We start from the raw sequence: 24,176 nt of genomic DNA, 5'->3' as shown, positions 1-24,176 counted from the left end.
CTATACACACCAAAAATTTACAATACTAGAGAAATTACCAGTTTTACTTAATTGATTTAAGCAATTTCAGTTTGCAATCCACAGCATGTTATACAGTTGCCCTTAGTCTGCATGAATGTAACCCTGCTGGGAGCCATATTTCTTTTCTTTCCAAACACGCACTTTTCTGCATCAGCTGAGGCCGAAGATTCTCTGGCAAAAGTTTCTCTGGCAAAACTTTCCTGGAACTGACCTCAGCTAGTTTATACATGAAAGAAGAATTGAAGCTTCTACTGCGGCTAGTAGCCAGACCCCACTTAATAGCAAGTCAGGCTGTACTTCTGTGTATTAGTAGTAGTATCTCTTTGGCAGTTTTACCAGATAGATATAGAACTGAAGATCGTTTTTAATTCACTGTAGTGAGATTGATTGTTTAACTACCTTTATCAGATTCTTTGTTAAAGTTTGGGATTAGTAGTCTCAAGTCCAGTCTTGCTGTTTTTACTCACACACTGAATTCTGATGATTTGGCATTCAGCTCTGGGTCCTCGACACTGGGATCTCTCAGCTGATTCCTTCACACCGTGGCCAGGATATGGGGTGAAGAACTGCCAGTGATACTATATAGCACTAAACAGCAATATGAGCATCACAAAGTGTCTCCTCTCCCCACTCCCCTTTGCCTGTGTATCCAGATGCCCTGCTTTTTGTTCTCTCCCTGCAGAATACCAAATGCAACAGAAATCCTGGTTGATTTGGGGCTCATTTGAATATTTGAGAAAATGCACACCTAAACCATTACATTCAAGAATGCATACGCCTTGTGTCCAAGCACACTGTTTTCAAGCTGGATGTCTTCTCTCGTACATACATGAATACAGGCATTTAACAAGGGCTCATCCCTTACGGTCATGGAGCAGCCAAGTCATAAAGGTTTCTTAAAGTTTTTAAGCTCCTTTACAAAACTGTTTTGTCTCTGTTTAAGTCTTTGTGGCCTAAAATATGTTTGAGAAGTGTTCTCGTTTGTCTGACAAAAGACTTCCACCTGTCCCTCCCAAAACCAGTGTATTCATAACCATTTATATTCACATTCTCTTGCAATAGCAATTGTATTTTAGCTTAAATAGCATTTTCTTCTCACTCCCATGATACTGTAGAGAACAGTCCCTTTGTCTCACTCCTGTTGGTCTCTGTCATAGCCAGTAGTTACAACAAACATTGAAGTCTGTTTTCTGTCTGATTTGGATCAGGAAGCCTGGCACATTGCTGGGCTGCTGAACACAAATGGGCTGCCAGGATGTCCCATTTCTCCTTGGTTGTGTTTCGTGGAATATTCAAGGGAACTGTCATGGTCTAAGATTTCCTACCTGGTTGGTTGTGGAGTGGCTGCTCTGTCTATTGTACTGTAATACTTGGTGCTATCAAGATTTGGGTACCTGTTTAGCATATTCAGAGACAGAAATATAGGTGTCCTCTGAAGACTTTTACTGTGGAAATCTGGATGCCTTTTGGAATACAAGCTCTTTGGGTTAATTAAAAAATAGCAGCAAAAACCATAACAAAATGCTCACCCTGTGTAAAATCAAACCCCTTCCTAAATACTTAATTCACCTTTTTTTTTTTTTTTTTTTTTTTAATTTAGAGGCTGAGGAAAAAACTTGACTGGATTATATCTGCTCAATTAAAAAAAAACCAAACAACAAACCACACATAAAACCCACCAAACAAACCTTGGGAAAAGATAAAAGCAAAGACAGCAATAATTTTTCATTTGTGCCTGATGGGGTTGTGTTGTTTTTATGTTTTTAACTGTTTGCAAATCTTCAGTGTAATGGTTTCAAACCCAGTCGTGTCGTTTCTTTACGCCCACACACAGAGCTGCAGTAGTGCAGACACTGTAGCAGCAAACCATATTACCAGCATCGGCCATTAAAACTCTTCCTACACCAGGCGTGGGCTGGCTTCACCCCCTCCTCTCTCCGCACACACCCCACCACCCACCTGTCAATTTTCACATGCTTAAAAAAAAAGAGAAGAGAAAGACACTGAAAAAAGAAAACAGGATGCTGCTTTTCTTCCAACGCTATTCCAGAGACCTGAACCTCTCCATCTGCCTGTGAATTGGCCACCAAAAGGTTAGCAAGTGTTTTGTTATCATTCTATACAGACAGAGATATAATTAAATTCTAGATGGTGAGACAGAAATTTAAAAGTTATAATTTTCTTAACGTGATGGTTCTTTCACTTAGCAAGAGAAAGATTTTTTCCTGTAACACACAGCATTTTCCTGTCCCCACTTCTGTTTTTAAGAGGGCTTTAACCACTATTCCTTCATCATTTAGTCCAACCTCCTAAACTTTAAAAGATGGATTAGGGATATTATTTTTCTGATAGAGCAACCTGTTGATTACAGACTGCTGGCTGGAGGTTGTTAACTCTTTCCTAACAAGGCAAATGCACAGGAGAGAATTTGATCAAAGGACAAAAGCCTGGAAATCCTTTGAGGTTTTTAGATTTTGTAAGCACTAACAGTCCTATTTTTATTTTTTTTTTTGTCTATTGTGAAGCCAACAACAGTGTTACAAAACCAACAGATGTGTTAGATCAGTTTCTTTTTAGAAAGAAGTGGTGCCAATTTTAAATAAAGACATAAAATAAACTAGAAAGTATTTCTTGTGGCTGGACCTGAGAAAAGTACCAGCATGAGAAGTAGAATAGGAAATATTCTCTCATACAAATTGCATGAAGAGATCAAAGGGCCAATACAATGTTTACTTATACACTAAAATATATTTTAGCTAAAAATGTTCTTATTGATTAAAGACTTTGAATGTTTTCATTTATAGATATTCAAGAAAAGGAGAATCAAAAATATAGAAAACTATATACTAATGATCAAAGCAGTGCTATTCTAGAGTGAAGGAAAGGTATTAGAGATCACACTCTACAGGTTTTAATACTGTATTCTGGTACAGTGTTTAAAAAAATAAATAAACCAATTTTGCTGATACTACACGATTGTGGAAGTGCCGTGCCAAAAATATTTGTTGTCCTCAGGGTATGGTACAAGAAATTCAAAGTTCAATCAACATGTTTCCTAATTGCTTTGTACTATTATAACATGAAGCAGGGCAAAACTTCAGGAACAATGACTTGTTAACAAGTAGCAGGATTTCCCAAAGTCACAGTTAGAGCGAGAAATGTTATCACTGAAAGCCTGTGAGGGTTTCAGGAGATTAGGCAGTCACACATTTTCAGCCTCATTCTGCAGGGGACTGAGGCTCTCAACTTTGCTACTACGGTTCTAGCAGTGTGCACACTGCTGGTGGAACTTGCAGCCTTCTAAGATCGGATACATCCCTTAAGAGCAAGTGAAAAGGTGAAGTCACTACTTCTGTTATGAGACATTTTAAGGTATGAAGTCAAACTGAGAAAAGAGCAAAGGCAGAAATAGCTTTGAAGTAAAGCAAGAGTAACTGTCATTTTTGGGCTAATCCGGAAATGTATCAGTTCCATTTTGCTATTTTGAGTTGAGGATTAGAAAGCGCCTGAATTAGGGTAGGGTGCACTACCAAGCTTTTTTTTTCGTTAAACCAGCAGTGTTTAAAGTACCCCGTGGTTCACTATTACTTTATTATACTAATATTTAAGTAGAAGTTTTGTTCAGTCAGTCAAGGGAGTTCATGAACACCGGCACCTTGCGCTAGCTGTCAGTGATAGGCTAGCAACTGGAAGTGATCATTCCAGTATCTGTATCTTCTGCTGACAGTAAGGAGTTGTATGCTGTCCTTAGCATCATTGTCCTCAAAAGAAAAATTAATAGTTTACAATCCTGTAAGTTGCTTTCTTTTAATTTAAGTTTGTAAAGTACTTTAAATCAGGTAGTTGGTGGGATCTTTGAAATTTATTTCCTTATTAGTATAGGATATTTATTGCTAATATCACTCAATCACATCTTTGACTAAAACCCCTGTAGGTGTCTTTGAAGGGTGCAGGGCTTTAGACACCTGACAGAGCCTTTTCCACAGGTTCTTTGACCCTAGAAATGCACACCAATGGTGTGTGGGTTTAAGATCTGAATTGAGAGTGAAGTACAGTATAGCACCACATACTCCCTACTGTGTAGTACCTGGCAGTCTTTCTACATAGTTAAGCCAGATATTTTGCTGTATATTGAGCCAACTGAAGTTAATCAGGTTTATCTGAGCAGGATTATGTTTTGAACTTAAATGAATGTAAGTAGTCTTACATAGAGATTCCAGCTTAAGAAATGACACCCAAAAATAGGTTGGTAAGAGAAAACAAAAATCACTTAATTTCAAATAGAACTAATGCAGTGCAATACTGGTCCTCTGTATTAAGTGTAGAGTTCAAATACTCCTAGCCATTACAGCATCCATGTAAATGGGAAGAATCATGGGATGCTGTGGAGTCCAGGGGGCTCCAGTCACTTAATTCAAGATTTAGAGATTTTAGATTAAGCTTCAAAAGACTTTGCTAAACCCTGAAACTTATGTGATAGTGGCAAACATCCATGCAGTCACTTGTTTTAGTTGTAACTTGCTTTATTTAATTATTGCTTCTTTAAGCCTCCTGGGATAAGAAGTTTTCAGTTTTAGCATTTAGAATTTGATATGCTACTGAGTGTTCTAAATAATGATTTTAAAAAGATTATATATGTTTTAGAGTTGTCACTAGTTCCAGCATACTGCTGTAATTATTAGAACTGTTTAAAGTGTTCCTTTTAATTAAGTTCACCTTAACTTAGAATGATAATAGTCTCAAAGTGGAATAAAATATAATGGACTTCAGATATGTGATAAAACTGAAGAGAAACTAGTTGTGACTGGTTATGTAAAATGCCCATAATCATCTGTTTGTATGATTTGATTCCTGCCAGTATTCTATTCTAAGATGTGCATCTTTTTTTCTCTGTTAGTTTGTTGACTGTAGCATGCACTACTCCTCCAGAAGATCTCACTTATATGTGAGAATCCATTCCTTTAGGAAAGTATCTCCCAGGAGAGCTGAAACTAGCTGCTGCAAGTAGTTTCATCCATATGGACAGAATGAGTCTGTCATGATAAGCAGCATGAGTAATTGTAAAGCAGTTCACAGTGTCAAGCAGTTTTCTAGATTCACTGATTTTGAGCATTTGCAGTGCCATTACCAATTACTGGGAGCATTTAAGGGTGTAATAGAAACTAGAAGGATTTTAAGCAACAGTACTAGGCCCTGTCAAAGGTGGGTTTTTTTTTTTTTTTGTGTGTGTCCCCTGAATAACTAAATGACAGGCAAGAAAGATAGGAAGAATAAGACAAAAATATTTCTCCACCTCCCAAATTAGAAGCCTCCTAAAATAGGGTCCAGAAACAAACTAAAAGCAATCTAAACAGCAAGCAACATTCTCCAAGATCAAGAAAGCTGCATAGAGTGAAGATCCACTGACACCTCTGGCATTAGTCTGTCATCTGAATTACTAAAAGAAAGAGCTTCCACTAGAGTGGATATTGGACAATCTTAACGTTACAGTTTCTCCACTATGCAATTCACAAGATATAGGCTGCAGCCATCTGAACTGGACAGGTGCTCATTACAGTAAGGTTAAAAGCTACATCTTCCATAATACAGTGTTCCTAAGGAATTTTTACAGGCCAGATATGCTGATTTTGTAACATTATAGGGAATGCATATTCCAGTTTGGGATTCAGTCTAATAGCAAGAGGAAGTAGCCATTTGCAGTCCCTATTTTAAATGGTGTTTGCCTGAAGAACAGCTGGCCCCTAACAGGACACCCTGGCTCTGCTGCCCACTTTACCTGAGCGCTCTTTAGGAAGTAAACCCACAAATAAAACCTAAACTCTTGAAAGGATCTTTTCACTTCTTTTGACTGTCCCTTATCCTGTTTTCCCTATGGCTTTTCACAAATTTTAGGGAAGTTTGTTGCACATGACCTAAACACTTTTAGCATTCTTGAAGCATTTTCCCTCCTGGCTACTGCTTTTCTACCCTATTGCAGGGCACCATTCAAAGCAGCTGGTGGGTAATACCCATGATGGATAAGTTTAGCATTTCAAATGTAGCAAGTGTCTTTTCTCCACCATTTTCCTCTTTTCCAATACATTTTAAGAGAGATCTTTACTGTAAAGTTACAAGCAAATTATATTTAAGGGTATAAAGAAAAAAAATCTAGCATTGTGTCAGTGTGTTTCACTGAATGATACAATTGCATATGGTGTACAAAATGCCCGTGTTTTGAAGACAGTTGATTCTGTTTATAGGTTCCTACATGAATAATGATAAAGGATATGAAGAGAGTGAAATGCTACTTCATTTTCTTCTGTTTCATCTCTTCCTGTTTTCTGAAGGTTGTTACTGTGACAGCAATGTAAAAAAAAAAAGAAAAAACCAACTTCCTACTTCTAATCTGTTTCAAGTCTTTGTCCTCGTTTCTCTCTGCTTGCATCAAGTATTGACAGACATGAGACTTCTTTTGCTGATGCCTGGCTCAATAAAAGGTACGTGAGCTGAAATTATTTAGAGACTAATGGGGACTCCACTTCTGTATGCTCTCTGGTGTTATTTTTTAAGGTAGGGAGCACCAAAAGCTTTTAAAAAAGGCAGACTTCCAATATAGTATATTACGTATGTTTAGAATGTTGAAAAGCTGCTTCTCTGTGGTTACAAAACTAATGCTATCATATCTAGAGATTATATCTGTCAACCAAGCCAGGGGATTGAGTGCTGCACCTGCTTCAAGACCATGACACTCCTCTCAGTGGTGTGTCCTAAAATTATATGTAAGTGCAGGAAATAAGTAGTTACATGTTTATTTAATGATTTTAGTAACAGTGATGGGCAGTCGACCGTGCATTTATGTGTGCCATTTAGAAGACAAAAATCTTTTGGTTGTATAATCCAAGATTATTATAACAGTGCTGATAAAATGAAGCAAGCTTTGTAAAATATATTTGTAATTTAGGAAAAAATATATAGAAGAGTGGAACACGTTGGATTTTAAATGTGTTTTTATACTATGCTCCCCTCTTATTAACTTACTTTACACTTATATACAGAATAAGATTTGTCATCTAAACCTACTCCACTTTTTGATTTTTCAGCATTCCACAGACCTACCTGTGCTGTGTACCTGAAGATATAATTCAAACTAGGAACAAAATAAATGTATGTAAGTGGAATTTTACTGAACAGTTTCGATAGCTTAAGAAACTAATTTAGAAAATTTTGGACTGGCCAAATCCTGCTTTTAATTTTGTTATTGGAAATTTTTCCTTATCTAATCAGGATCAAGCTTTTATACCAGTAGTTCAATGCCACAAGTTACAAATTGAGCTCAGAACATCAGGTACATGCTCAGTAACAGAGCCTGACAATCAACAATGGAAGTTTTTCTACTTTAGGGAAGGACTACTGAGAATTAGCCTTGGGGTACAATTAGTTTGAGATAAGCTCTTTTTGTGAATGTACAAAGAAATAGAGTGGCTTTTTTTGTATTTAAAAGACAACTATGAAAAGTACGATCATATTCGCCACAGTAGGATACAAGCCACAGAAGCTTCACTTAGGAAGAAAGTATCTTTTGTTTGCTGTGAAAAGCAGCAAACTGCCACAGCTGGCAGAAACGTATTATTAAATTCTTGAAAGTAATGAGAGTGTGTGTCACCATTTAGTTTAATTGTTTAGCATTAGTTAAAACCTCCCTTTAAATTTTCTGTAATCAGTTAGGTATTGTCTTTGTGGAACATTACAGAGCACTGAAATGATTCTGAAATTACTCTGTATTTTGGGGCCCAGAAATTTACCAGAATAAGCAAAATCACACAGAGAATCTGATACCTTGGAACTACAGGTTTCATCCACTGCCAGTCCTACTAACATACCGGATGGCCCCTCAACTATCCATGTGCATGAGGATATTCAAAGACAGAACATAGTCTGTGCTTATTGGGATGGAAATGTAAACTCCACATTTCCACACTTGTCTCCGGCGGAAGGAGGGGAGCATCAATACTATGGCTTTTTTCATCTCTGTGGTACTCGTTACATGTTCTAGCTACATAGTATTCAGAGTTCACTTTTCTTCTATGAGTCTTGTCTCTGCAGCATATTTTTTCCCCTCAACTTTTCTTTATTTTCACATCTTTGGAAAAACTACTGCCTGCTTAGTTTATGAGTGTCATTGGCTTGTGCCTTATCACTTACTGCTGGTTTTATTGTATGCTGTGTTTAAATTGCTACAAATAAAGGTGACCGTATAGCTTAAGAATCATCTTAAACGGACTTGAAATGTCTATAACCTCACTTTGCAAATTAGAGTAATCCACTTCTATCCCATCGTGTTAACCACACTGCAGAATATGGATAATAAATTAATTCCTTTAACAAGCCATATTCTTTCAACATTTGTTCATCAATATAGTTAATAGCTACATTACAAAGCCACTTAAGTGATTGCTCCAGAAATCTCTGAAGTGGACAAGAAAAGTCCATGGAGACTTTGGAGAAGAGGCAAAATCTAACACATTGCTGTGTGCAGATCAGTTCATTTTGCACGCAGTGGCTCATCAGCAGTTTTGTTGATGCATGTAATGGCTGCAGAGGCACTAGTGGCCAGGGCCAGGACTAGTGGCCAGGCCCTCCATTTTTCCAGTTCTTGCAATAAGCAAGTTTCAGAGAGAAACTGGAAGAAGCCTTGGCTGTGAAACATAAGTTGCCAGGCAGCGACAGAACTTCCAGAAGTGGTGCAGAGTGAGGAGCACAAAGCAATAGCTGCCAGGTTCTTGGTACCTTAGTTTTGTGTTTGCTTAAGGAGGGACGTATTTACAGTTGCATTGTGAGCCACACACAGGGATGAAATAATCAGTTGGTTTAAAGCCAATATCCTAATATGGAAAACCTTTTCGTTTGCAGAAGATAACCAAGAGGGTTGCTTTCTTTTTCAGTGTCAATGGGGTGTACATTTCATATGAAAACTACCTGAATTCCTATTCGATTTAATAAGATGCTAATTACATTTAGTAATGAGCATATAACTCACTGACCTTAACCGGTCCCATTTGATCATTAACAGAAAGTTATTTTCCCGTTTTTTTATGTGACATGAGTGAGATACTATCATTTTCAGTTGTGAAGTAAGAGAACTTTTTTGGATCTCCATCCAACTTTATATCAACTTACCAGCTTTATTAACTGCTCTAATAAAAACTAAGGAATACTCCAAATCTATTACATTGAGTTTGCCATTTCTCCTTTATGTGAATTATTTGCAAAATTCTCAGTACCTATATGCAACAGATATTGCTTTGACTAGTGGTAACATCGTGTGTGTGTGTCAAATGGAACCAGTCCCAATTTCAAACAATTTTGAGCAATACTGTTTCTGTGTAATGATTACCTATTAAAATGATCTGAGGAAGGCACAGAAACACCACTACAGATTATGCAGTAAGGCAACAAATTGCAGATTTCACATTTCACCACTGATTATATTATTTGAAATGGGGGTTTTATGACTGTTTGCATAAGAACAGCCTATTAATGCTAACAGCCAGTGGATACAGAGCTGTGAGTACAGCTGAATAAGAACTTGAATAAACATTCACAGACCACCTTCTATTTTTCACCCAAACTATAATTACAAGAGGTTATGCTGATGCTTCCGTCAGCTTTTCCTGAGATAATTTTCAACTAGCTTATTTTGATAGTTTCCTAGTTTGTTTCTAAGAAAGAAAACAGACAAGATAGATACATTTTTGTTAAAATAAGAAGTAGTCTGGACCAGCACCACCCTGCTTTTACCTGGACAGATTTCAGAAGAACTTTTTCCAAAAACTGTGTCTGCAAAATGTTTTCATCTGGAGTTGGAACCATATAAACCCAAGCAGTATATCATAGTATTGCCTTTAATTAGAGAAAATTAATTTGGGCTGCACAAAAGAGGGCTTTAATTTATCTCACTATTTTCCTCTGATACCATCTTTTCTACCTTATACATATTTATGTGCATCTCCCTTGTACAACAGGACACAAGTTTCATTTTGTTCATATATTTTCTTTTTGCATCACCTATGAAGTGTGCTAAACTTCACTTACTTTGGGTAAACACAGATAATATGTTTCATGTCCTGTGTTTGGAACAGGTCGCCCACAGAAGCTGTGCAGGTTTTATCCCCAGAGGGTTTCAAAACCAGACTGGGTAATAACCTGTACAAACTCATCTGACCCAAGTGCTAACTCTGCTTTGAGCAGGTGTCTGGACTTGATACCTTCTGAGGTTCCTTCTAACCTTAATTGTTCTGTATTTCTATATTAACATATATTAATGTAAATTCTTAAATTAAAGAACATGGTATAAATATGTAATGGGAATACAGTTCCAGAAAGTTAACACTGGATTATTTTGGGGGGCTGGGGGCCTCCATTTGCAAATTTAATACTCAGATTTATTTCTGGTACTTTGGGTTTTTATGTAGGTTTTAAGTGTAATATTCAATGTTCTTTAAGTACCAAACTTTAATTCCTAGCTAAGAAATGAAAGGTGAATCAAGTTAATTGGAAAATGATGTAACTTCGTCTGTATAACACCTGCATGTAAGATCTGTTATATTCTTCATGGCTGACTTTCCCATGTCAGTTGAAAGTGTTTATTTTGCTATCTGAAGATTCCTACTTGTTTTGTTTCCCCTCCCTAATAGATACATGACTACATGGCAGATAACCTTTGAGATGGAGGCACAGAAGCAGCCGGGTTTGACAGCTGCGCTTGCAGATCAACCAGTTTCAACCTCATCCCTTCAGCCCGCACAGAGTTCTTCAGGTCTCAGCCAAGGCAGTGTGATTCCTCAACAGGAACAAGCACTGCCCCAACCTGTGTATCTAAAAGCCCTCACCATACCACTCTACCAGCCCGTCCAGGCAGGATGCTTTCAGCCAAGCAGTCAGTTAGTGACTGGCAGGAGCTGTATAAATCTAGACAGCAGCAACATACCTCTAATCCTGAATCCACTTCTTCCTTCAGAAGGCACAGATCAGCCTCAGTCAGTTTTTCAGAAACAACTTGGGCAAACTCTAACACTGAACATAGTGAGCACTTTACCAGTTTTATCACCAAATCCTTGTGTAAATGCATCTACTGGAAGCCCAGGAAAGTCAAGAAAAGCTGGGAAATACGTCTGCAAACACTGTGGACGAGATTGTTTGAAGCCAAGTGTCCTTGAGAAACATATTCGCTCTCACACAGGAGAGAGGCCCTTTCCATGCACCACTTGTGGTATTGCATTTAAAACTCAAAGCAATTTGTACAAACACAGAAGAACTCAAACACATGTCAACAATACCAGACTGCCCTCAGACTCTGACAACAGCGGCACGTTGGAGCAGAACGACAAATCCACAGAAAGCAGCACCTCACATGAAGGCAGCAAACTACTCAGTAACGCCTGTGAAGACAAAGGGATACAGCTGCAACAACTGAGTTCGGAGCCGGATGCTGTAACAGGCACTAAGAAACTTCTTAGTGACCTTCCACTGCCAGCAACAGGTGATACATCATTCACTTCAGAAAATAAAGAAACAATGAATCAGTCCTTTAGTTCCAAAGGTAATCAGGGGGTTCCTGAAAGAGAACCTCAAAGTTTACCATCTTCAGGAGCTTTGCCAAACGGTCAGTGCCAGAGAAAGAAGATACAGGAGCAAAGAACTCCAACTGCCAATAAGCATATTCAGTTGCAAAGGCAGCAAGCAACCTCTTCAGAAAAACAGTGGGATTACAAGCCATTTGACTGCAAGCTAAAGAAGTGTGAGAGCACTGACTCAGGGTATCTGTCACGCTCTGACAGCACAGAACAACAGCTGTCATCATCCAGCCCATTGCACAGTCTCTATGAACACAGCACAGAACAGGAAAATGAAACTGCCTTCAGCAGCTCGAGGTGCACCTCCAGAAGCAGTGCAAAGCTGGATGCAGCTGAGAAAGCTACAGCCTTGATGCTAGAGAAAAAGAGGCTGGAAGAACACATTTCAAAGCTTATTTCTCATAACAAAAGTGTGGTGGATGATACCCAGTTAGACAACGTTAGGCCTAGAAAAACTGTCCTTTCTAAACAGGGAAGCATTGATCTGCCAATGCCTTATACATACAAAGACTCTTTCCATTTTGACATCAGAACTTGTGATGCAAATAGGAAGAAGAATCTTTCCCTTTGTTCAGCAAAATCTACCTTTGCACCCTTAGAAAAATGCAAGCCAATGTTTTTTCATTCAGTTCCCACCCAGTTCTCCACAACAATAGACACTGTGCCTGTTACACGAAGCAACTCTTTGCCATTTGTGGAGGGCATAAGAATGGTACATGACAAAGCAGGTTGCTCGAAACCGCTTTCTCTTACTAAGCAGTCTGCAAACACAGGCCCTGTGAGTTTGCTGCCTAGCAACAATCTCGGTGCAAATTCAGTGGATTTTCCTAATAGCCATCCCCGAGCTCTAGTCAGACAAACAGCAGTGGATGATTTGCCATTAAGTAATATGGTCGATCATCCCCCTCCTCCGTCAGAGGAGTTGCAAGGGAGTAAAAAGCTTGGGGCTGGAGAAGTAATCAGTGCTAAAAATAAGAAACACAATCAAAGGAAGTTAAAGATGTTCTCTCAAGAAAAATGGCAAATGTATGGTGATGAAACATTTAAGAAAATCTACCAAAAAATGAAAAGCAGTCAAAATGCCAAGAAAATTAAACAAAGGGGGAATAAGATTACAGGTATTACCAGCTTCACTCCTGATTCAAAGGAATCAATCAGCAGCACTGAAATTACTGAGGAAAGCAATGACAGGAGCTCTGTATGTGACAGTCTTTCCTCCCTTGCGACAACATGTTTAAGCAGTGATAAATCAGAAACCTCTGCTAATGGTAATCATATTCTACAGAATGTGTCCTCCGAGGAACCTGCAGACAGTGTAACCTACCTAATGGAGACATCACATTCAGCAAGTGCTGGTGCCCAGGCTGTAATGAGCAAACCTTCCCGAGATCTCAGGGGCAGCGACACAGACAGACACACAGCGGGCAGCAGCACATTACTAGCTCCAAGCAGTTGTGAGCTTCAGAACACTCAGTGTCAGCTGGACACCAGCAGAAGGAATGATGACTGCTTGCCAGTACAGAGTAGCAAATGGGAAAAACCAAGCCCTGGGAAAGAATCCAGTCCATTTGAATCAGATTGTAAAACCACTTCAACCAATTATGGAAACTATAGCAGGAGTAAGGAAACTGGCCAGCATGCCCTGATGTCCCAGTGGGTCCTCTGCAACAACAGAGAAGCCACAGGGAAATCCCAGAATTTACCAGAAAGAAAAAAGCTAAAATTCGAAGTGGAGAAGACACAAAACATTATTTCAAAGTCCTGCCCTAGTCCCAGTAGTGAAAACAATGCAGAAAATGAAGGAGAGAGAGTCTCCTGCAGTAGCACTCAGTGCCTTTCCATAGCACCAGTGACATTCTCCAGTAAAGCAGAGGAGCAAAAGTTAAGCACAGGAATTAATGAATCCACTGGAGATACTGAGAGTGTGGAGTATATTAAAACAGTCAAACTCCCCACAAAAGCTGTTAATTATAGTGATGTTAACCTTTCACATTCAGCAGGTATTTCGAAGAGTTCATTTGTGAGTTTTTTAGTGCCTGAATCAAGGGGAAGTGATTGCAACTCCTTTGCTTTGCACAATGCAACAGATAAAGATGTCAAAACATGTCTTGTGAAAACAGGAGTAAAAGTACCACTTTGCAATGACAATGCTGTTGATGTGTCTTCTAAAAATCATCATCTGCAGTCTGGTCATTTAACTCCAGCTCCACAGCAAAATGCCTTTTCTCCAAAATATCTCCTTAAACTGCCACAAGAGAAGAGAGCCTCAGATTTGTCACTTTTGCTTAGATCAGAACAGAAGATTACGCCTTGCACATGTGTGACAGATACCTTAACCTACCCCTCCTGCTCTCCCAACAGCCCATCACTCAGTTCTCATTCTAATGATGTCTTTTGGTCCCCTTTAAAATTTGAAGTGAGACAAACAGCCAGCAGAGGAGAGCTGCGATGGAACGTACATGCAAACTGGAAAACTCCAGTGTTCTGTTCACCCGTCAATTCAGAAACAACAAATATCTTAACCACAACAGATAACACCTTTTATAACCAAAACTTGAGGCAGCAGGGTGCTGTAAGAGATGCTTGGAAAAACAAACAAAACAAAAATAAATTAAATTACCAAAAGCAAACAGAAGAGAAGTGGGTGAGCATAACTACTTCCTCTAAACAAACCCCAAAGAAGAAAATATGCTTTACTTCTATGTATACAAGTGGTTTTTTCATATCAGCTGACATCAAAGAAGAGAGAAAGGTTTTACATCATCTTTGCTCAGGAAGTGACTCTTTGATAATACCGTCAGCCTCTGACAAGGGCACAGAGCCAACAGTCACAGGGTGGGACAGGAGTGGAACTCCACGTGTTCTTAAGGACATTTCACCAGCGCTGCAGGTTACGCAGCGTGCTCACAGCTCAGCAGACAATCCCTCCTATTTTTGCCATTCTTTTGGCACTTTCTATTGTCACACTCTCACCACTCACTGTAAAGAATTTGCAGCACTACCCCACAATAATCTGACTTGCTACTCTGGAAGTTTAACAGTGTCAAGCACAAAGAGCGCCTTCCCATCACTAAATGCTGAACCTCGATTAACTTGGTGTTGTTTAACAAGAAGCCTCCCTCTGCCTGCGGAGCAGAAGGGGAGTGCAGACTCTGCTTACTCCTCCATGCACAGCTGTGACAAGGAGTCTAGCAATGAATGCACACTGTCACAATATGATATTTCTATTTTCAAAATGAAAAATATTAGCAAGACCGTGGCATATGGCTTAACAAACAGGAGTTTAAAAACATTGGTGTCATCCTTTTCTAAAGGACAACAGATGCAGGAGCTAATGGTAAGAATGCTATTTCATTTCTCAAGAGGGTATAATTGGCTGAGTCCTCAGAAAAATAAAAGCATTATCAAAAGTGGACATTGACAGGCATTTGTTGATACAGGATTTACAATTTATGTTTTTATAAGATAAGTTACATATTCATTTGATGCATGAAAAAAACACATGCTTTTGTGTATTTAAGTTTCACTCGAGAATTTCAGTAGGAATGCTGTCTTAGTGCAAAAAGGGTATTTCTGTCCTTGATTTTCCCCCTTATGAGTATATTTTGTATTCTTCTGCAAGAGCATATATGTTTCACTGTTTTCATTTTAAATGAATATTTGAATTAGAGTAGGACTTAAGTAGACCATTAATGTCAAGACTTTGTTATACTTGGAGATGTGTGGAGTCAAAGACGGACTGTGGACTAGATCTTTCACTCTTTAGATACACTGAAATGTCAACAAAACCGAATCACGTTAATACCCTGTGAAGTGTTTAAGGCTTGAAAGCTTTTCTATTTTAGGTAAGTGAAGGTAGGCTAGTTTATCTGTACAGATCCTAGAACAGCCCTGTAAGACAAAGCTGACTTTTTATATAGGAAGAATACGAAAGAACATACACTAATTCTGTGTAGATCCACAAAAGCAGTGAGTTGTTTTAATTTTATAAAGTAGATGGACAAAGTGATTAGAAAAAACTAACACACAAATTCCAGGAGAAACTCAGAGTTGTGCTATTTAACTACTATGCTACTCAGTGCTATTTAAAAAGAGCGCAGATTTCCCATCTCTTGGTTGATGAATTCAGAAGTTTCATGTACTTCATTTCTTTTCCAATATTCTCAACAGTTGAGCTCAGCAGCTCCTGGTGGTGCTTTCAAAAATATTTCGGAGCAAAAGAAGAAAACAGTAGTTTGCAAAAAGGAAAAACTCTCAACAAATAAACTCAAGAGGAGCCACAAACAGAAAAAGATTAAAGTCACCCCAAAATGGTAAGGAATGTGGTTTTCTGCTTCCCTAGATAAAGAGATAATTTTGCTAAAATGGGTGTGTAAAAAGTCCACGGAAAATAAAAAATCCCCAAAATTCAACCTTGTCAGAATTGGGGGGGGGGGGGGGGGGGGTGCGGAGGGAGGAAATCTCTCTGGAAGAGATTTCCCCACCTTGCAGCAGTTCCACAGAGGTAAACTATAAAAAATGTCAGTATGTTGTTTACTACTAGGAACAGACTTTTCTAAGCAAACCAGACATATACCAAAGAAAGATTATGAGTGGTCAGTTGACTCTCACTGTGCTTTAGAAATTATTCTTATGTGTCAAAAGTGTCAGCATTTACTTTTGTGTGAAGGGAACCAAAATACTTCAGGTTTTAATCCTGTTACAGCTAAAAGCAGTGTGCGAGACCCTTTCGTCCTCATGAGATCTGTATCCTGAACTTGTATTCACAAGAGAATGCAGAAGAATAAATATCAAGTTCTAACAAAACCATCTGTAGTTTAAAGGATCATTCGGTTTAAATAAAAAGTGGGAAGAATTTGAGCATAAAACTATCAAAGGCACATTGTATCAATCAGCACAGCAGCTCCGTATTTAATGGGAGTTCCTATCAGTGGAAGATTTAGCTTCTAATCTTTCAAGAGTGTGGGGCAGCAGCATGTCTGATGAATTGCTTCAATAAGAAACACATATTGTGTGCATACATCCCTCTTATTTTATTGCATGACCAAAATTAGACAGAGTGAGTCCCTTGAGGACGAATCAGTGTCAGTAACTTAATCACTGGGTCTAGTTTGGCAAACAGCACTGCAATTTTGAACGATCATAAGAACAAAAATAGGAGACTCAGGGCTGTGTTATCCAGTCTAATGACATTCTTCTAGGGCTTTCTTCTGGTTTGGTTTTTGGGTGGGTTTTTTGTCCTGTTTTTTTTTTCCTTGCTGTTTCTCAGAATTTATTTCTTTGGCTGTATCAAATAGCTTCAGAGACTCAATTAAGTACAGGGCCCTGAAAGGTCAGGTCATGCCAATCAGCTACCTGGCCAGACTCTCAATCATGAAATGCAATATATTTTTCTAATACACCAAACACTAGAATAAGCACCCCCTTTTAGATTTACTTACTACTCTGTGTATAGTGACTGATTCTACTGATACAGGAATGGGATCTTGCAATGTACTTTAGCCTCAATCATTAAGTTACTGAAAGATCTAGCTAGAGTAGAAAACAAAGCAGAGTTGGATTATTCAGTGAGTTTTCTAAGGAAGTGAAATGTTGATGTTGTTCATTGGTAGCATATAAGTGAAAGGTAAAAAAGCCAACAACTGTGCAGTCTCGGGTGATTCCTATGTGATTCAAGTCTTTATGAAGTATGTTGTTTTAAAATCCCACATACAGGAAAAAGGATCTGTTACTCCTGAATCCTTTTCTGTTACCAAACCTGGGATTTACTGAACCCTACTGAGGAAAAATGTAATAAAATAATTGTGGGTCTCTTGCCTAAAATCTTGGGGTTTTTTTGAGTTGACATGAACAAGCATCTCCTTCACAGTAGTAAATTGCTGTTAGACTTAAATTTACTTGATGATGTGGCATTATTCTACTCTGGCTGCTTTTAAATCACATGTATTGTTGACCCTTTCAATGCCATTGGCAATACAGGTACAGAGGAAGGCACGTACACAGATCTGCTCAGTTGAAAATGAACCGACAAAGCAAGCAGCATTGTTTCCCAAACAGAACACTGGATGCTTTCAGAAAGGGCTGTTCATCCCAACCCTGTAAATTTAAGTGTAAGAAGTACCATTCTTCTCAGTCAAAGGTACAAGGTAAGTATTTTGAATATTTTTTAATGTATTGAATATATTTTCAAGAGCATGAACATTTGCACTATCTCTGATGTGCACCACATGGAACTGCAAAACCACTTTTTGTCCTTCAGTATGTTCTGCAAGTAAAAACATAAACATCCTGCATGTTTTGAGAACTGAACGCACAGTGGTTTTCATGCACGTACTTACATATGCTTATTTGACAATTAGGAGGGCATTTTAAAAGGAAATAACTCAAAATAACCTTCCACTAGAAGCCTAAAAAGTTTTAAGATGCATCTTTATCACTTTCTGAAACAAGATTGTGTGTTTGCAGCATGAATTGAGTTTGGTGTGTTGACTTGCTTTCTGCATTTCAATGACCACCCCCCATGTAATTAGCAGAATTAATGCAAACGATGTTTATGCCACAGCCATCTGGAAGCAGACACAATTCCTTGTGTTCATTCATAGCAGATATAAACAGCTATTATTTTGCAGGACAGTAATGGCCAATTAAAAAAAAAAAACCAACCAAACATGTATAAAGGAAATGAGAAAACATATCACACTTACTTAGAATAAAAATTTACAGGAAATAGAATATAGAATTTAATTCAGTGATATGATGAGAAATATAGCAAGTTCTAGCATGTGGGGGAACAAAAATCAAAGTAAAAGTTTCTTCAACCTCTTTTCAACAGGACATTACCTACACCAGCAAAAAGAAACATCTTGTTCCACCTCAGACAAGCCGCTTTGCAGAAAGAAAAAAGAAGGAAAGATTAACTCAGGAATATCTGCCCATACTGAAAATCTAAACCATGTTAGACAAAAAGACAAAATGGATAAAAAAGTAGGTATTGTGCCTTATTTCGTATATTACTTTTTATTAAAAGAAAAGGATATTGGTAATTAAAACCTGAATCACATTCAGCTGCTTTAAAGTTCAAGCTGAAAATACTTTGTATCACAGATTTTTTTAAAAAAAGTCTTAAAGGTATTTTGGAGTTTAAAATATAATAAAAACTTACTAATGTTAGAATTAGCTTTTTTAAAAGAACCATTCAACTTGCATCAATTGAATAGGATATTTCTTGTGCTTGCTGTCAGACTTGATTAGCACTGATGTTGGAGGTACCAGCAGAAGTAGCACGGAGTATCCTGAGGCAGAGACAGTGAGCTTGGAACTGGAGAAGTGGGGAGGACCATAATGGAAGAATGTGTGCCCAACTGAATGTCTTTAGGCCTGTGTGGAAGCCAATACTGCTGTGGTTTCAATGCTACCAACAGCTGCATTAGAAGGGAGAGGGCCTGAGACACATCTGCTGTGCTGCAAGGACGCTGCAGTGTGCAGTGTCAGCACAGCTCCTGGACCATTCTGTGCTTGCTCTAATTACACTCCTCCCTGGGTGTCCACTGGCCCCACTTGAAGTCAAAAGCTTGTGAGCCACAATGCTGTTACACACCATGAGCACTGGTTCCTCATGTAGCATAAGCAGTATCATATTTAGGAACCGAATCCTTAAAACGTTTTTTACTAAGTAATTTCATTTCCTACATGTATCTTGCCACCTCAGACACTGTAATATTTCTGACAGATTCATCATAAACCTTTCCCTCTACACTGCACAAACATTGCTGCAATGCGTATATTAAAATACCTTAATGAAAAGAACGTCATCCTGGAGAGTACATAAGAACATGGGGTGAAAGCCCTGACCCCCATCATCCCTAAATTATTAGCATGATCTGTCACCTACCCATGAAAAAAAAATAATGAAAAACTATATCCTTTACTACACCTCCCATATACACTGGGAGAAAAGAGGTTCCATTGATACAGTCAGCTTAATTATGGCACTTTCATGAAGGATGGAATTGCTTTGGACTGAAAATTTAAAATGTATTTTCTCTTCCTCCCCCTCCCCCCCCAGTTTCTACAGGAAATTTCTGGGCAAATCAGGGAACACACAAGAACAAACTTCTCTTTTCAGAACATTACAGCTCCTCTGGAAATATCTGTGACTGCTCATTCCTTTTCGTCCACAGTTACTACAACCATGCAGCAGGTCAGCAGTGACGTGGAAATCTGCTGTGTAGTGACACAACCACTTGTGCTTCAGCGACCAGTCCCAGGGGAGTCACAGCCAAACGTGCAGGGTGACTCAATGGCACCTTCTTTTTGGTCTTGCACTTCTGATTTTACAAATACAGGCACAGGTGACAGCACAAACTCAGAGACTACTGGTCCTCTTTCCTTACACCTAGAAGCCAGCCAAGAAAACATACTACATGGAGAGTCAGAGAGTCAAAGATTTGGTACGTTAGACCCGGTGATCCAGGCCTCGGGAAGGAAGAAACCTCCAGTTGAAGAGAACACATGTCCATCTCCAAAAGAAAACTCAACTCCCAGCTCCAAGCCTGGATGTTCAAGTTTCTTCAGATCAAAAGCAGAGTCCCTTTCTGAGGCAGTCTCAAGGGCTGAATTACCCAGTACAGGACACCCAGAGAAGGCAAACTTTTCTCAAAGAATCCTTGACCTTCCTGGGAGTGCAGCCAAGAACAGAACCCGGCTGCAGCCAGACAGCGATGGAACACCACATGACACTGCTGCTACTGCCTTTAAAAAGCCCCCAGTTACTCTCAGGTCCTCTGAGTTCAAGACTTACGCTGCAACACCCTCCAAGACGTACAAAAAGAGAGGTTTAGAGATGATGAGGAAGCAAACCAGAATTGAGTATGATGACACTAGCAGTGATGATGAGGATAGGCTTGTTATAGAGATATAGCAGATAGGCTGCTAACAAGATGATGTTAGCAGGATGTAGGATGGCCCATTACAGAAGGAAATACCACGGATGTTTAATCTGTATTTCTGAAGCACCTTAAAATCAGAAAAGCCATTCCTCTGCATAGGCAGCATTCTCTTCTGAAGAGTCTTTTCTTTCAAGGACTCAAACCTTTTAAAAAGGTTTATTTGAAGCAAAGAGGGAGCTGGCACCGCACATTTAAATGCAAGTGGTAAACCTGTGTTTATGAAAGGTTTCCAGCATTGTTACATTCTTAGCAGTCTTACACAATCCCCACAAGTGCTCACTGCCAGAGGTTGTGTTTCTGAGAGCCTGCAGTGATTTACTTACTACTAATAGTACAATAGCAACGGCTTTCTCAATACACAAGCTAAGATCTGCTAGAAGGGATAGGTGTATCCTCTTCTATGTACTCCTCTTTTCTTGTAGTTGCTGGCATCTGTACTGCGACTGACACACTGGTATTAGGGGGAACATTTGTTCCCTACAGATCTGTGATACTGGAAGAGTCCGGAAAAATGCCGATCCTTTTCCACGTTGCACAAATGTCAATGCTTCTTTGTGACAAATAACACAAGCATGCTTGGCTTTGTGTTTTGTGCCTTTTATGCCAAGATCTACTCAAGTACTCTTGATTTATAGTTGGAGAACATGGCTGTTAGCTATTGGTAGTTCCTTGTGGTAACATTTCTGACAAGGATATTCTCATTATATTCATCACGTTGTGCTCCAACTGATATAACATGGAATGTTTCATTTCTATTGTACTCTTAACTGCGATGATGTTACTTTATTGAAAGTGCAGAAGCTATATGGCATAGCTCATTTTCTTTTTTTAACAAAAAAGTTTTGTGCTACCAACCCTAAAATTTACTGGTTTCTATGTGAATAAATAATAAGATATTTTAATTTGACCAAGTGTATTCACTTGCTTGATGAGACTGATAAACATGAAAACCTTTCCGCTTGTACATTATGGTCAAATTCTATACTTAAACTTCTACTATTTTTACTCAGTGAATCATACAAAGGGTTTAATGGATTAACCTAGGTGGGATGTTTGGGATTGCTTTTGCTTTAGTCACACACAGGTAAGCTGATATAGGTCATACTCACAAAGAAATCTAGTATGCTAAAAGAGAAAAATAAATGCCTTTGTGCACGAAGAACAGCTCACAGAGATGAAACAAGTGCTGAGCCCCACACAGTTCCTGGCTTTTCACATCTTACAAACATGACAAGACTTGAGGTCATCCATACAGAGCTTCACTATTAGCCTCAAATTCTGTTCATTAATTTATTATTGACACAAAAAAATCATGATCAAAATACTACACCAATTCCTAATTCTAACGTGTGTATATATATATGTATATATATAAAAAGTTAGGAAAAACCCTACTCATTCAGAATAGACGATGAATCATGAAAGATCTTTTTCCCTTTCTAAAAATATTGCAGTATTACACCAATCACACCAAAGTATGGCTGGTGTCAAAGCTGCAAGGAAAATTCCTAGGAATATAAGTTTAAGGAATTTTGCATTTTTATTCCTCTGCTTTACTTCTCATTTGCCAAGTGCTGGGGATTTATAACAGTAGTGCTACTACTAATATTTTGTGTTGCGACCGCAGTTGCAGCTCAGCTGTACAGTGACCTGGGCTGTTCTTGTGCTTCACCTCCTGGCAGACTTCTGTAAACCTCCGTTTATCTCATGTACCACACTGTGGAGGCAGGGGTGAAGTAAGAGCGCACCTGACCTGGGAAGGTTGGTGTTCAGAGCTCAGCCAGCATGGGCATGGAGCTGGAGCATGAATGGCATCAGGAGGGCTATGGGCACTGCACAGCACGTATTTGTTGGCTGACGTACAGCTGAAAGAATGATACAGCTGTAGATTGGTTTTATATTAGATTTTTATCTTTATATTGTTAAATTATTTTACTTTAATAAAAATGAAACATGAAGATTTTAGTACATGCACTAGTACTGCAGTTCAAGCATATTAATGTTTAATGATTTTTAGTAGCAAATATGCTAAATTTCTTAGTCTACATCAAACTTCAGCAGGTCTCTTGGTTTAAGTTAGGGAACTCCTGGTGTTTGCGTATCCAGATCACACTGGCCACATGACAGACAGCGTATTTTGGCTTTCCAACAGATGCTGTACTCACAGAGGACCATACGAGGCTACACGGGGAAATCATTCACTACCTTTTACACAGCCAAAGTGTCAGCCATGGAGTGATGTATTCAATTAACTCACAAGAACCTGAACATCAAAGCCACATGAGGGCACCAGGCACAGAGTAAAAACTGTGTTTCTTTATCCTTCAAAGTCAGCAGCCGTCCTGATGCATCACTGCTTTGCTATAAGCAGATTTGAAATTCTTTGCACACGAATGCATCTCATCAACTTTTTCCACCTTCTGTTGAAGGAAGCAAATTAATAAGGAATGCTGATCACTGATAAGATCTACATTCAACACCTACGTCTACTCAATCAGACTGTAAGCAAGTGGGTGTTTCAGATTTGCCCTCTTTAGATGTGAACAAACTATTTCTTACTATTTCAAACTTTTATATTGGATTTTATGAATTACTGACACTTCACTGATCTGCCTGGCAAACCCCAACTCCTCCACAAGGGCTGTGAGGGGTGAGAACCAACCGGGGCAAGCCCAGAGATCACCAACAAATACAAAAATATACCTTGAATACATAATTTATGAGAAGAGATAGCAAGAGCTGGCTAGCTATCAGAAGAGAAAATTAAGGAAATAAGCGCAAAAAAGTTCAGCAGGAGAACGTGGGAAGGCTATCACAATCATCTGTCTTCCACATCTATTCTGGGAGAATATGAAATGATGGGCTTAATTTGCAGCGTATAAACTAGATATTAAGAAACGCTTCCTATTTAAGGAAGCAACTAAGCATGTTACAAATAACCCAGGGAGATTATAGACCCTCCATCACTTGGGAACTTCAGTAACAGTTAAGGCAAGTATTTCTTACTACAGGTGTATGTGGTTGACCCTGGCTAGGAGCCAGGTGCCCACCAAAGCTGCTCCATCACTGCACGCCTCAGCAAGACAGGGGAGAGAAAATGTAGCGGAAGGCTCGTGAGTTGAGATAAGGGCAGGGAGATCACTCACCGATTGCTGTCAGGGGCAGAACGGACATAACTTGGGGAAATCAGTTTAATTTACTACCAGCCAAATCAGAGTAGGATAATGAGACAGAAAACTAAACCTAAACGCCTTCTCCCCACCTCTCCCTTCTTTCTGGGCTCAACTTCAATCCCGTATTCTCTACCTGGTCCCCCACAGCAGTTCAGGAGGACGGGGAATGGGAGCTGTGGTCTGTTCATCACACATTTTCTCTGCCACTCTTTCCTCCTCAGGGGAGGACTCCTTACACTTGTCCCCTGCTCCAGCGTGGGTCCCCCATGGTGCCACAGCTCCTGCCAGCAAACCTGCTTCATGTGGGCTCCCCTCTCCATGGGGACACATGTCCTGCCAGGACCCTACTCCAGTGCAGGCTTCCCATGGCGCCAGAGCCTCCTTTGGGCATCCCCCTGCTCACCTTGGGGTCCTCCCCAGGC

At 39.2% G+C, this 24,176-nt stretch overlaps 1 protein-coding gene across 6 annotated transcripts in view; it reads left to right on the top strand.

The window, feature by feature from the left end:
- Nucleotides 1–21,483, top strand: part of ZNF831 (zinc finger protein 831) — a 32,627-nt gene extending 11,144 nt beyond the window's left edge. For 2 of the 6 annotated variants that reach the window (XM_030502766.1, XM_030502765.1), the window contains 9 exons: nucleotides 704–912; nucleotides 1,622–2,114; nucleotides 6,348–6,497; nucleotides 7,101–7,164; nucleotides 10,695–14,970; nucleotides 15,804–15,946; nucleotides 17,613–17,779; nucleotides 18,466–18,617; nucleotides 19,699–21,483. In XM_030502766.1, coding sequence (XP_030358626.1) covers nucleotides 10,699–14,970; nucleotides 15,804–15,946; nucleotides 17,613–17,779; nucleotides 18,466–18,617; nucleotides 19,699–20,553 — 5,589 coding nt within the window. In that variant the 5' untranslated portion in view covers nucleotides 704–912; nucleotides 1,622–2,114; nucleotides 6,348–6,497; nucleotides 7,101–7,164; nucleotides 10,695–10,698 and the 3' untranslated portion in view covers nucleotides 20,554–21,483. Of the gene's footprint in view, nucleotides 1–703; nucleotides 913–1,621; nucleotides 2,115–6,273; nucleotides 6,498–7,100; nucleotides 7,169–10,694; nucleotides 14,971–15,803; nucleotides 15,947–17,612; nucleotides 17,780–18,465; nucleotides 18,618–19,698 lie in introns of those variants that run through there. The other 4 variants (XM_030502770.1, XM_030502767.1, XM_030502768.1 and 1 more) reach the window with 4 other exon arrangements.
- The last annotated feature ends 2,693 nt before the right edge of the window (nucleotides 21,484–24,176 follow it).

The sequence above is a fragment of the Strigops habroptila genome, chromosome 13 (assembly GCF_004027225.2).
Source record: "Strigops habroptila isolate Jane chromosome 13, bStrHab1.2.pri, whole genome shotgun sequence".
In the NCBI taxonomy this organism is placed as follows: Eukaryota; Metazoa; Chordata; class Aves; order Psittaciformes; family Psittacidae; genus Strigops; species Strigops habroptila.
The sequence above is the reverse complement of the archived record's forward strand: the minus strand, read 5'-3'. Positions and strand labels throughout refer to the sequence as shown.